The sequence below is a fragment of the Ranitomeya variabilis genome, chromosome 5, assembly GCF_051348905.1.
Source record: "Ranitomeya variabilis isolate aRanVar5 chromosome 5, aRanVar5.hap1, whole genome shotgun sequence".
NCBI classification, from domain to species: Eukaryota; Metazoa; Chordata; class Amphibia; order Anura; family Dendrobatidae; genus Ranitomeya; species Ranitomeya variabilis.
Genome location: NC_135236.1, coordinates 213692294 through 213705401, shown reverse-complemented (window position 1 = coordinate 213705401; position 13108 = coordinate 213692294). Strand labels below are relative to the sequence as shown.

Genomic DNA, 13108 nt, shown 5'->3' with positions numbered 1-13108 from the left:
AATATATAGAACTCCTGACCAGTGTAAATCCAATAAAAATGAAATTAGCTATAAACTATGACAGTTTAAATGAACACAATTTTACTTCCAAAAATTAAACAAAAAGTCATTAGTAAAAAGTTTATGAATTGTCCTGTCTGCCCTCATTACATTTTAAACATTTTATTTTTAGCTTTTTACTATGTGTATCAGTTTCTGGGAAAACAGGAGGACAACCAATATGTTCAGTTCACTATTAAAAAAATATAATTCAGCTTTTTCTTACTACTGATTGAAAAATCAGTTTAGGGATGTTGTAAGAAGCAATGTTTAGTAAGTCTTTACACTAATATGCAAATCTATTAATGAATACAGAAAGAGTGCAGATAAAAACAGTATCAAACCAAATAAAGAATGTGAAGGACCTGTAGAAAGAAATGTAAGAGATAAATTTCCCAACATTTATGTCAAGTGTTTTGACGCCTTAGACCTGTGTCTATAAGAGAGAAAGGGGGTGGTGTTACTCAGGATCCTAATATTATTTTTCTTTTTGATACTAAAAGTGTACCCAAGATAACAGTTTATCAGAGTTCCTCTGTTAATAAGTACTACTAATATCCCTCTTGTCTCATGGACACGTTGGCCCATTGTTGTTTCCTTTTGCATGTCATAGTATGGATCAAGAAAGAAATACTTAAAACATCATTTTTAATAAATTGGAGTTAAAATCAATGACCTCAAAATGATCAACTAATGGGAAAACTTTGTATACAAAGAAAGTTTGCTGCTGTGCAGACATTAAATATTAAGAGTTCTTTGGCATCATACTGAGTACACATACAGCAAGTTGTGGTGTTGGGGTATCCAAATAACAAATGAGCCCTGATATAGCTGTATGTAAGTGGAGAACATATGGCAAGGTTCTTTAAAGGCTTTGCATTAACTACCGTGACATGTAAAAGTTTGGGCACCCCTGGTCAAAATTACTGTTATTGTGAACAGATAAACACGTTGAAGATTAAATCATTTCTAAAAGGCCTCAAGCTAAAGATGACATGTTTCCCTTGTATGCTAGGCAAAAAACAGTAGAAAAATGCACCACAACTCCAGAGTCTGCTAAATCTTTCTGAAGGTCTTTTGCAATTATGCGAGAATTCTGAATTGCCTCTCTAGTAGTGTTGAGCGATACCTTCCGATACTTGAAAGTATCAGTATCGGATAGTATCGACCGATATCCAAAAAATATCGGATATCGCCGATACCGATACCCGATACCAATACAAGTCAATGGGACAAAAAATTTCGGAAGTTATCCTGGATGGTTCCCAGGGTCTGAAGGAGAGGAAACTCTCCTTCAGGCCCTGGGATCCATATTCATGTAACAAATAAAGAATTAAAATAAAAAATATGGATATACTCACCCCTCCGGCGGCCCCTGGACCTTACCGATGTAACCGGCAGCCTCCGTTCCTAAGAATGAGGAGTTTAGGACCTTCGATGACGTCGCGGCTTGTGATTGTGAAGGAACAGATGATTGGCCTCGGGGAGACCAAAACATCCAACACCGCGGAGACACCGTCACGTGTTTCTCAATGCAGTGATCCAGAACACTGCCCCCATCCCTTATGGGAAATATGCAAATGCATGTGGGATAGCTGCGGAGACACCATCACGTGTTTCTCAATGCAAGCAGTGAATAGCCAGACCTTTCCCCGGGAAGGAACAACCACGGGAAGGGCAGCATCCAATAAAGGAAAACATCCAATACAGGAAAACCACCTATGCCAAGCATGGTATCCATCCACAGACAGCTGTTTCGGGGTGTTTGCCCCTAATCAGTGTGAAGTAGGAATCTGGCTATTAGGAGCAGTGCCTAGTAAAAGGCTGTGAAGGAACAGATGATTGGCCTCGGGGAGACCAAAACATCCAACACCGCGGAGACACCATCACATGTTTCTCAACGCAGTGATCCAGAACACTGCCCCCATCCCTTATGGGAAGTATGCAAATGCATGTAGGATAGCTGCGGAGACACCATCACGTGTTTCTCAATGCAAGCAGTGAATAGCCAGACCTTTCCCCGGGAAGGAACAACCACGGGAAGGGCAGCATCCAATAAAGGAAAACATCCAATACAGGAAAACCACCTATGCCAAGCATGGTATCCATCCACAGACAGCTGTTTCGGGGTGTTTGCCCCTCATCAGTGTGGAGTAGGAATCTGGCTATTAGGAGCAGTGCCTAGTAAAAGGCTGTGAAGGAACAGATGATTGGCCTCGGGGAGACCAAAACATCCAACACAGCGGAGACACCATCACGTGTTTCTCAACGCAGTGATCCAGAACACTGCCCCCATCCCTTATGAGAAATATGCAAATGCATGTAGGATAGCTGCGGAGACACCATCACGTGTTTCTCAACGCAAGCAGTGAATAGCCAGACCTTTCCCCGGGAAGGAACAACCACGGGAAGGTGTTGTGAAATTGGATTCTGGGCTCCCCCGGTGGCCACTTGTGGAATTGTACTTGTGTGCATCATCCCCTCTGTTCACCTGCTCCTATCAGGATGTGGGAGTCGCTATATAACCTTGCTCCTCTGTCAGTTTCATGCCGGTCAACAATGTAATCAGAAGCCTTCTGTGCATGTTCCTGCTACTAGACAACTCCTAGCTAAGTTGGACTTTTGTCCTTGTGTGTTTTTGCATTTTGTTCCTGTTCACAGCTGCTGTTTCGTTACTGTGTCTGGAAAGCTCTTGTGAGCGGAAATTGCCACTCTGGTGTTATGAGTTAATGCTAGAGTCTTAAAGTAATTTCTGGATGGTGTTTTGATAGGGTTTTCTGCTGACCATGAAAGTGCCCTTTCTGTCTTCATGCTATCTAGTAAGCGGACCTCGATTTTGCTAAACCTATTTTCATACTACGTTTGTCATTTCATCTAAAATCACCGCCAATATATGTGGGGGCCTCTGTCTGCCTTTTGGGAAAATTTCTCTAGAGGTGAGCCAGGACTGTCTTTTCCTCTGCTAGGATTAGGTAGTTCTCCGGCTGGCGCTGGGCATCTAGGGATAAAAAACGTAGGCATGCTACCCGGCCACTTCTAGTTGTGCGGCAGGTTTAGTTCATGGTCAGTATAGTTTCCATCTTCCAAGAGCTAGTTCTCATATATGCTGGGCTATGTTCTCTCGCCATTGAGAATCATGACAGTTTGACCGGCCCAAAAAAGGGTTAAATTACTGGCTGAGAAAGGAGAGAAAAAAGAAGTCTGCTACAATTTTTTTTTTTTTTTTTTTCCTCTAGTTCTGAGTGTGCTCTTAATTGAATCACTTGCTAGTTTGCCTATGCTGCAGCCTTCCTCTCTTTCTCTCCTTCTAATCCTTGAATGGCTCTGTGTTCACCTGTTTCAAATGGATCTTCAGAGTGTAGCTACAGGTTTGAATAATCTCGCCACAAAGGTACAAAATTTGCAAGATTTTGTTGTTCATGCACCTATGTCTGAGCCTAGAATTCCTTTGCCTGAATTCTTCTCGGGGAATAGATCTCACTTTCAAAATTTTAAAAATAATTGCAAATTGTTTTTGTCCCTGAAGTCTCGCTCTGCCGGAGACCCTGCACAGCAGGTCAGGATTGTAATTTCCTTGCTCCGGGGCGACCCTCAGGACTGGGCTTTTGCATTGGCACCAGGGGATCCTGCGTTGCTCAATGTGGATGCGTTTTTTCTGGCCTTGGGGTTGCTTTATGAGGAACCTCATTTAGAGCTTCAGGCGGAAAAGGCCTTGATGTCCTTGTCTCAGGGGCAAGATGAAGCTGAAATATACTGCCAAAAATTCCGCAAATGGTCTGTGCTTACTCAGTGGAATGAGTGCGCCCTGGCGGCGATTTTCAGAGAAGGTCTCTCTGATGCCATTAAGGATGTTATGGTGGGGTTCCCTGTGCCTGCGAGTCTGAATGAGTCCATGACGATGGCTATTCAGATCGATAGGCGTCTGCGGGAGCGCAAACCTGTGCACCATTTGGCGGTGTCTACTGAGAAAACGCCAGAAAATATGCAATGTGATAGAATTCTGTCCAGAAGCGAGCGGCAGAATTTTAGACGAAAAAATGGGTTGTGCTTCTATTGTGGTGATTCAACTCATGTTATATCAGCATGCTTTAAGCGTACTAAGAAGCCTGACAAGTCTGTTTCAATTAGCACTTTACAGTCTAAGTTTATTCTATCTGTGACCCTGATTTGTTCTTTGTCATCTATTACCGCGGACGCCTATGTCGACTCTGGCGCTGCTTTGAGTCTTATGGATTGGTCCTTTGCCAAACGCTGTGGGTATGATTTGGAGCCATTGGAGGCTCCAATACCTCTGAAAGGGATTGACTCCACCCCATTGGCTAGTAATAAACCACAATACTGGACACAAGTGACTATGCGTGTTAATCTGGATCACCAGGAGGTTATTCGCTTTCTGGTGCTGTATAATCTACATGATGTTTTGGTGCTGGGATTGCCATGGCTGCAATCTCATAACCCAGTCCTCGACTGGAGAGCTATGTCTGTGTTAAGCTGGGGATGTAAAGGAACTCATGGGGACGTACCTTTGGTTTCCATTTCATCATCTATTCCCTCTGAGATTCCTGAATTCTTGTCTGACTTTCGTGACGTTTTTGAAGAACCCAAGGTTGGTTCACTACCTCCGCACCGGGAGTGCGATTGTGCCATAGACTTGATCCCGGGTAGTAAATACCCTAAGGGTCGTTTATTTAATCTGTCTGTGCCTGAACACGCGGCTATGTGAGAATATATAAAGGAGTCCTTGGAAAAGGGACATATTCGTCCTTCGTCATCTCCCTTAGGAGCCGGTTTTTTCTTTGTGTCTAAGAAAGACGGCTCTTTGAGGCCGTGTATTGATTATCGACTTTTGAATAAAATCACGGTTAAATATCAATATCCGTTACCACTGCTTACTGATTTGTTTGCTCGTATAAAGGGGGCCAAGTGGTTCTCTAAGATTGATCTCCGTGGGGCGTATAATTTGGTGCGAATCAAGCAGGGGGATGAGTGGAAAACCGCATTTAATACGCCCGAGGGCCATTTTGAGTATTTGGTGATGCCTTTTGGTCTTTCAAATGCCCCTTCAGTCTTCCAGTCCTTTATGCATGACATTTTCCGCGATTATTTGGATAAATTTATGATTGTGTATCTGGATGATATTCTGATTTTTTCGGATGACTGGGACTCTCATGTCCAGCAGGTCAGGAGGGTTTTTCAGGTTTTGCGGTCTAATTCCTTGTGTGTGAAGGGTTCTAAGTGTGTTTTTGGGGTTCAAAAGATTTCCTTCTTGGGATACATTTTTTCCCCCTCTTCCATCGAGATGGATCCTGTCAAGGTTCAGGCTATTGGTGATTGGACGCAACCCTCTTCTCTTAAGAGTCTTCAGAAATTTTTGGGCTTTGCTAACTTTTATCGTCGATTTATTGCTGGTTTTTCTGATGTTGTAAAACCATTGACTCATTTGACTAAGAAGGGTGCTGATGTTGCTGATTGGTCCCCTGATGCTGTGGAGGCCTTTCGGGAGCTCAAGCGCCGCTTTTCTTCCGCCCCAGTGTTGCGTCAGCCTGATGTTGCTCTTCCTTTTCAGGTTGAGGTCGACGCTTCTGAAATCGGAGCTGGGGCGGTGTTGTCGCAGATAAGTTCCGACTGCTCCGTTATGAGACCTTGTGCCTTTTTTTCCCGTAAATTTTCGCCCGCCGAGCGGAATTATGATATTGGGAATCAGGAGCTTTTGGCCATGAAGTGGGCTTTTGAGGAGTGGCGTCACTGGCTTGAGGGGGCCAGACATCAGGTGGTGGTATTGACTGACCACAAAAATTTAATTTACCTTGAGTCTGCCAGGCGCCTGAATCCTAGACAGGCGCGCTGGTCGTTGTTTTTCTCTCGGTTTAATTTTGTGGTGTCTTACCTACCGGGTTCTAAGAATGTTAAGGCGGATGCCCTTTCTAGGAGTTTTGAGCCTGACTCCCCTGGTAATTCTGAGCCCACAGGTATCCTTAAAGATGGAGTGATATTGTCTGCCGTTTCTCCAGACCTGCGGCGGGCCTTGCAGGAGTTTCAGGCGGATAGACCTGATCGTTGCCCACCTGGTAGACTGTTTGTTCCTGATGATTGGACCAGTAGAGTCATCTCTGAGGTTCATTCTTCTGCGTTGGCAGGTCATCCTGGAATCTTTGGTACCAGGGATTTGGTGGCAAGGTCCTTCTGGTGGCCTTCCCTGTCACGAGATGTGCGAGGCTTTGTGCAGTCTTGTGACGTTTGTGCTCGGGCCAAGCCTTGTTGTTCTCGGGCTAGTGGATTGTTGTTACCCTTGCCTATCCCGAAGAGGCCTTGGACGCACATCTCGATGGATTTTATTTCGGATCTGCCTGTTTCTCAGAAGATGTCTGTCATCTGGGTGGTGTGTGACCGTTTCTCTAAAATGGTCCATCTGGTTCCCTTGCCTAAGTTGCCTTCTTCTTCCGAGTTGGTTCCTCTGTTTTTTCAAAATGTTGTTCATTTGCATGGTATTCCGGAGAATATCGTTTCTGACAGAAGGACCCAATTCGTGTCTAGATTTTGGCGGACATTCTGTGCTAGGATGGGCATAGATTTGTCTTTTTCGTCTGCTTTCCATCCTCAGACTAATGGCCAGACCGAGCGGACTAATCAGACCTTGGAGACATATTTGAGGTGTTTTGTGTCTGCGGATCAGGATGATTGGGTTGCTTTTTTGCCTTTGGCGGAGTTCGCCCTCAATAATCGGGCCAGCTCTGCCACCTTGGTGTCCCCGTTTTTCTGTAATTCGGGGTTTCATCCTCGATTTTCCTCCGGTCAAGTGGAATCTTCGGATTGTCCTGGAGTGGATGCTGTGGTGGAGAGGTTGCATCAGATTTGGGGGCAGGTGGTGGACAATTTGAAGTTGTCCCAGGAGAAGACTCAGCTTTTTGCCAACCGCCGTCGTCGTGTTGGTCCTCGGCTTTGTGTTGGGGACTTGGTGTGGTTGTCTTCTCGTTTTGTCCCTATGAGGGTTTCTTCTCCTAAGTTTAAGCCTCGGTTCATCGGCCCGTACAAGATATTGGAGATTCTTAACCCTGTGTCCTTCCGTTTGGACCTCCCTGCATCCTTTTCGATTCATAATGTTTTTCATCGGTCATTGTTGCGCAGGTATGAGGTACCGGCTGTGCCTTCCGTTGAGCCTCCTGCTCCGGTGTTGGTTGAGGGTGAGTTGGAGTACGTTGTGGAAAAGATCTTAGACTCTCGTGTTTCCAGACGGAAACTCCAGTATCTGGTCAAATGGAAGGGATACGGTCAGGAGGATAATTCTTGGGTCACTGCCTCTGATGTTCATGCCTCCGATCTTGTCCGTGCCTTTCATAGGGCTCATCCTGATCGCCCTGGTGGTTCTGGTGAGGGTTCGGTGCCCCCTCCTTGAGGGGGGGTACTGTTGTGAAATTGGATTCTGGGCTCCCCCGGTGGCCACTTGTGGAATTGTACTTGTGTGCATCATCCCCTCTGTTCACCTGCTCCTATCAGGATGTGGGAGTCGCTATATAACCTTGCTCCTCTGTCAGTTTCATGCCGGTCAACAATGTAATCAGAAGCCTTCTGTGCATGTTCCTGCTACTAGACAACTCCTAGCTAAGTTGGACTTTTGTCCTTGTGTGTTTTTGCATTTTGTTCCTGTTCACAGCTGCTGTTTCGTTACAGTGTCTGGAAAGCTCTTGTGAGCGGAAATTGCCACTCTGGTGTTATGAGTTAATGCTAGAGTCTTAAAGTAATTTCTGGATGGTGTTTTGATAGGGTTTTCTGCTGACCATGAAAGTGCCCTTTCTGTCTTCATGCTATCTAGTAAGCGGACCTCGATTTTGCTAAACCTATTTTCATACTACGTTTGTCATTTCATCTAAAATCACCGCCAATATATGTGGGGGCCTCTGTCTGCCTTTTGGGAAAATTTCTCTAGAGGTGAGCCAGGACTGTCTTTTCCTCTGCTAGGATTAGGTAGTTCTCCGGCTGGCGCTGGGCATCTAGGGATAAAAAACGTAGGCATGCTACCCGGCCACTTCTAGTTGTGCGGCAGGTTTAGTTCATGGTCAGTATAGTTTCCATCTTCCAAGAGCTAGTTCTCATATATGCTGGGCTATGTTCTCTCGCCATTGAGAATCATGACAGGAAGGGCAGCATCCAATAAAGGAAAACATCCAATACAGGAAAACCACCTATGCCAAGCATGGTATCCATCCACAGACAGCTGTTTCGGGGTGTTTGCCCCTCATCAGTGTGGAGTAGGAATCTGGCTATTAGGAGCAGTGCCTAGTAAAAGGCTGTGAAGGAACAGATGATTGGCCTCGGGGAGCAGTGTTCTGGATCACTGCGTTGAGAAACACGTGATGGTGTCTCCGTGGTGTTGGATGTTTTGGTCTCCCCGAGGCCAATCATCTGTTCCTTCACAGCCTTTTACTAGGCACTGCTCCTAATAGCCAGATTCCTACTCCACACTAATGAGGGGCAAACACCCCGAAACAGCTGTCTGTGGATGGATACCATGCTTGGCATAGGTGGTTCTCCTGTATTGGATGTTTTCCTTTATTGGATGCTGCCCTTCCCGTGGTTGTTCCTTCCCGGGGAAAGGTCTGGCTATTCACTGCTTGCGTTGAGAAACACGTGATGGTGTCTCCGCAGCTATCCTACATGCGGCTTGTGATTGGTCGCGTGACCGCTCATGTGACCGCTCACGCGACCAATCACAAGCCGCGACGTCATCGCAGGTCCTAAACTCCTCATTCTTAGGAACGGAGGCTGCCGGTTACATCGGTAAGGTCCAGGGGCCGCCGGAGGGGTGAGTATATCCATATTTTTTATTTTAATTCTTTATTTTTTACATGAATATGGATCCCAGGGCCTGAAGGAGAGTCTCCTCTCCTCCAGACCCTGGGAACCATACACTGGGAACTTCCGATTCCGATTTCCGATATCACAAAAATATCGGAACTCGGTATTGGAATTCTGATACAGCAAATATCGGCCGATACCCGATACTTGCGGTATCGGAATGCTCAACACTACTCTCTAGCAATCCTACAAGCAGCTCTCAATGAAATTTTGCTTGGTCCTCCAGATCTTATCTTGACCTCCACTGTTCCTTTTAACTGCAATTTCTTAATTACATTTAAACTGAGGAAAGGGTAACTTGAAAACACTTTGCTATCTTCTTATAGCTCTCTTCTGCTTTGCTGGACTCCACCATTTTTATTTTCAGAGTGCTAGGCAGCTACTTAGAAGAACCTATGGCTGCTGTTTTTTTGGCACAAGTTTAGAGGAGACTGGGTTTTTATATAGCTGGGAAATTTGCATCATCTGGCATTTCCTATTGATGATAGTGAACAAACTCTAACCCTAGCAGGCTAATTAAGTACTGAATTCTTGGTCAAAGTTATCTGAACACACACTGGCAAATTTTTTGCATCAGCCCATTTTCCTCTTTGTAATTTTTAAAATGAAAAACATTTTTTTGCCTGAAATACAAAGGGAATGTGTCATCTTTAACCTTAGGCCTTTTACAGATCATTTCATTTTCAACTTGCTTAACTGTTCATTATAACAGTAATTTTGACCAGGGATGGCCAAACTTTTACATGCCACTGTAAAATGAATGGAACTTCCTAGAGACCCTGTTTTTTATTTTGCATATTGGTGCTAGATACATTTTTTTTATTTTATTTTAAACTGCTCTTGTTCTTTTATCAAGTTCTTTTATTTACTCATTATGCTTACTTAGGTCTCATTCAGATGTCCGTGTTGCACATAGGTGTTGTATCCTGGTTTTTTTATGGCTGCATGTACTAATTATGATCTTTCGGCCTATTTACATGTCTGTTTCTCACGGACTGTGTGTTTATGCAAAACTCATGGAGACATGTCTGTTTTTTTCCCAGTATTATGGATGAAAAGGGGCAATACAAATCAATGGGTCCATGAAAAACACATAGAGCACACAATATCCATGTGCTATCCGTATTTAACATTGCAAAGGATAGGAGAAGCTTTGTAATTTATTTATCCGTCCGTAAAAAGCACTGATGATGCACTAATGGTAAAAACTACCAAACAGACCATACACTGATGACAAACTAATCCAAAACACTACAAATACCAATACCACTTTTTATGTACAGTATGCGTTCAAAGACAGACATGTGAATGATGCCTTATATAGTGGTAACATATTACACAAGGCTTTAAATACATTGTGATCACTCGCTGCCCCTATTGGTGCTTATCAATTTAAATGCTATATTGGTATTTTTTTTGGATGAAAAGCAGAGTAAACTAACACAAACATTGGGAGAATATACAAATTCCATGTGGATGTTGTCCATTGTTGATTCAAACCCAGTCCCCAGCAATGTAAGACAAAAGTCCCAACTATAGAGCCACCATGCTGCCTTTTTACGGTTTATCCTTAACAGATGGTAAGTAGTGGGGTGACCATCCTAAAAAGAGTGACTCTAGATACCACAGGAATCTTTACCATAATCCCCCTCTAATGTCTAAACTACGCATTCTATTGACAGACTGACTCATCACTTAGAGACACAGAGCAGAATTGTGATGGACAGCAATAGACAGTAGTGGCTAGTAATACATTTTGGCTATAATTTTGGTGTTCCAATGTAAGGAGGAGAGCCCGACACGGCGTGCTTTTTCTTGGATGGATCTGGAACCACCAATGGTGTCACTGGAGTTGCAGGGGAAGAGTTTAATTGCCTGGACTGACCCTTGAACCCAGAACAAGGGGGAGTGGATAGGATAAAAGGGCAGCAGTGCACGGGAATGGGGGGAATTGCGATGGGAAGTTGCAGAGCATGGAATTCAAGTGTTAGGTCCCCTGCGCTGCAGTGCCAGGAGAAATCAGGCCCAAACCATAGGGGCCCGCAGGTGGCTGCCAGAGACTAATGACAGGGATGCATCCAGATACTGTTGTCCCTGCCTACTTCTGTGTCATCTCTTAGCTTGAGTGACTTTCCCCCACGACTGGGCCCTGATTTGCTCATTCCCAAATGGGGAAACCAGGCAGCACGCAGAGTGTGGCTGTCTGATCTATCTACTCCCTCACACAGGCGGGCAGTGCCGGCCATGAAAAAGAAGGACTGCTCTCCTCCCGGGTTTTCTTCTTCTGTACGATGGGTGTGCGACCAGACATCAGAGGATCACCGTCGACACCGGAACCTTGGACACCTTCCACAGTGGGATGACACCGGATCCTTCGCCAGACTGATAAGTTTGATTCTTTTGAACTCTACCCTCCCTCAGTTTATAATTGTTGCCCGTAAGTTTCTAATCCCTTGTTTTACCACACTGTCTAACTCACACCTTCTCCCTGTGCTGAGTATACCTGTTATATTAAATCCCCATGCTAACCCTTGCTCTGCCTCTGACCATTACTGCATCTCTGTGCCTGCTTTCATCAATACCAGAAGTCTGGCAAGAACTGGGGTGTTACCTGTGACTTCCTACTGTTTCAAGCTGCAGAACAGTCGTCTTTATTTGCATGTGCACCCTACCCATTGTGGATACTTTTATTAATAATGGTTATAACAATTCCTTCACTGATCTTGACTTTCTATTTTAATGCCAACACTATTATTCTTATAATTTAAGTGTACAGTAATTATACTGCATGCTGCTAGAATTGAACTTTAAAGGGCAAAGTCTATATCCTGCAGTGACAGACATACTAAATGATTATCATGCCATATATACACATAAGAGGACAACTATTTCCACATTGCATTGTTACCTTCCATAGCATACTTCATATCCTGGGCAAATAAGTTCCACATCACCTCTGCACTGAGTCTTCCCATGTTAAGCTCCTGAGGAAACCTGGAAGAGAAGTCATTCCATCAGTGTTTTCATATGGAATTCAATAAAGATAGTCTACGTATTATCTGTGCTTGACAGTAGAATACTTCACTTTTGTACTTGATTTTTTGGAGTTCTGGATCATTCTCGTTTTGTTATATGGGGAAAGCCCCCCCCCCCTACATTGAAGAGAATGCTGCCTTATTCTGTGGTACGTATATAATGCAATGAAATTATTGGCAGTTGATTGAGAAGCCTCAATATATGTCTATGGAATAATGGTATTATGAGCTGATGAACAGAAATACCCATCAGATTAAGAAGCAGACACAGACAAAAGAGAGCCCCTGCGGAAGAACAATATTTGGGCCTTGGCCATTTAATAACTCATCATAATGTACAATTCCTTGAGCTTTGGAAGTAGAAGTGGCCCACATACCTCTTGGGCCCCTGTCCAGCTGCACAAATGGTATTTCCGACCCTGATCTGATCTATTGATCAATATCTTTAGAGTTCTATACCCAAATAAACATTTACCTATTGATGTTACTAGAATTCATATGTTCCATGACATAACATTAAACCAGGGGGCCTCTTAATAAAACATAGAATGGCTCCACACTCTTCTTGATTCACCTTCAGTAGCAAGTGTTACGGCAATATAAACTTATGTGATTTTATCCTTTCTTTAGTCTCTCAATGATCTGAAAAAATATATTTTTAGATCTTGGGGGTCGGCGTACAGTATGCAAAAGACTCCATGAAAACTACTATGCCTGGTACTCTGGTAGTTGAACTCATGGTGGTGCCATAATCCATGAGGCATACTCTAAAAACTCAGGAATAAACCTCATTGAAACAGTGGTTTATTTTATAGGGTGTAATCCCAGAACTGCAATATGCATTAATACATAGCTCATAAAATCAAATACTCTACAGTACAGATAACTGACATCAATCAATAAAATCGCATCATTTGTAATAAAAACCTTCTCCTAAAGTACCCCAAATGTTACCGGTGTTTGCATGAGGTATCACTGGTTGCATCCTTCTCTAGTTCTTCTTTGGAGGGTCCACCATGTGCAGATGTGTTTCCTTTATTATATGAAGGGAACAGAAGGTTATAATATCGTTCGTGTGCACTATCTACCCTAAGGTCTTTAAGTATAGGGTGGGGAGAAGCACTGAAGCTATGTTACAGCAAACTTTGCAGGGAAGCAGCACTGGGAGCTTCCCAGCCATA

General features: G+C 43.9%; 1 protein-coding gene across 1 annotated transcript in view; it reads right to left on the bottom strand.

Moving 5' to 3' along the window:
• UNC13C (unc-13 homolog C) overlaps window positions 1-13108 on the bottom strand; it is a 1212529-nt gene that overhangs the window by 514405 nt on the left and 685016 nt on the right. Inside the window, exon 20 of the mRNA XM_077263773.1 lies at window positions 11801-11886. Coding sequence (XP_077119888.1) covers window positions 11801-11886 — 86 coding nt within the window. The remainder of the gene's footprint in view (window positions 1-11800; window positions 11887-13108) is intronic.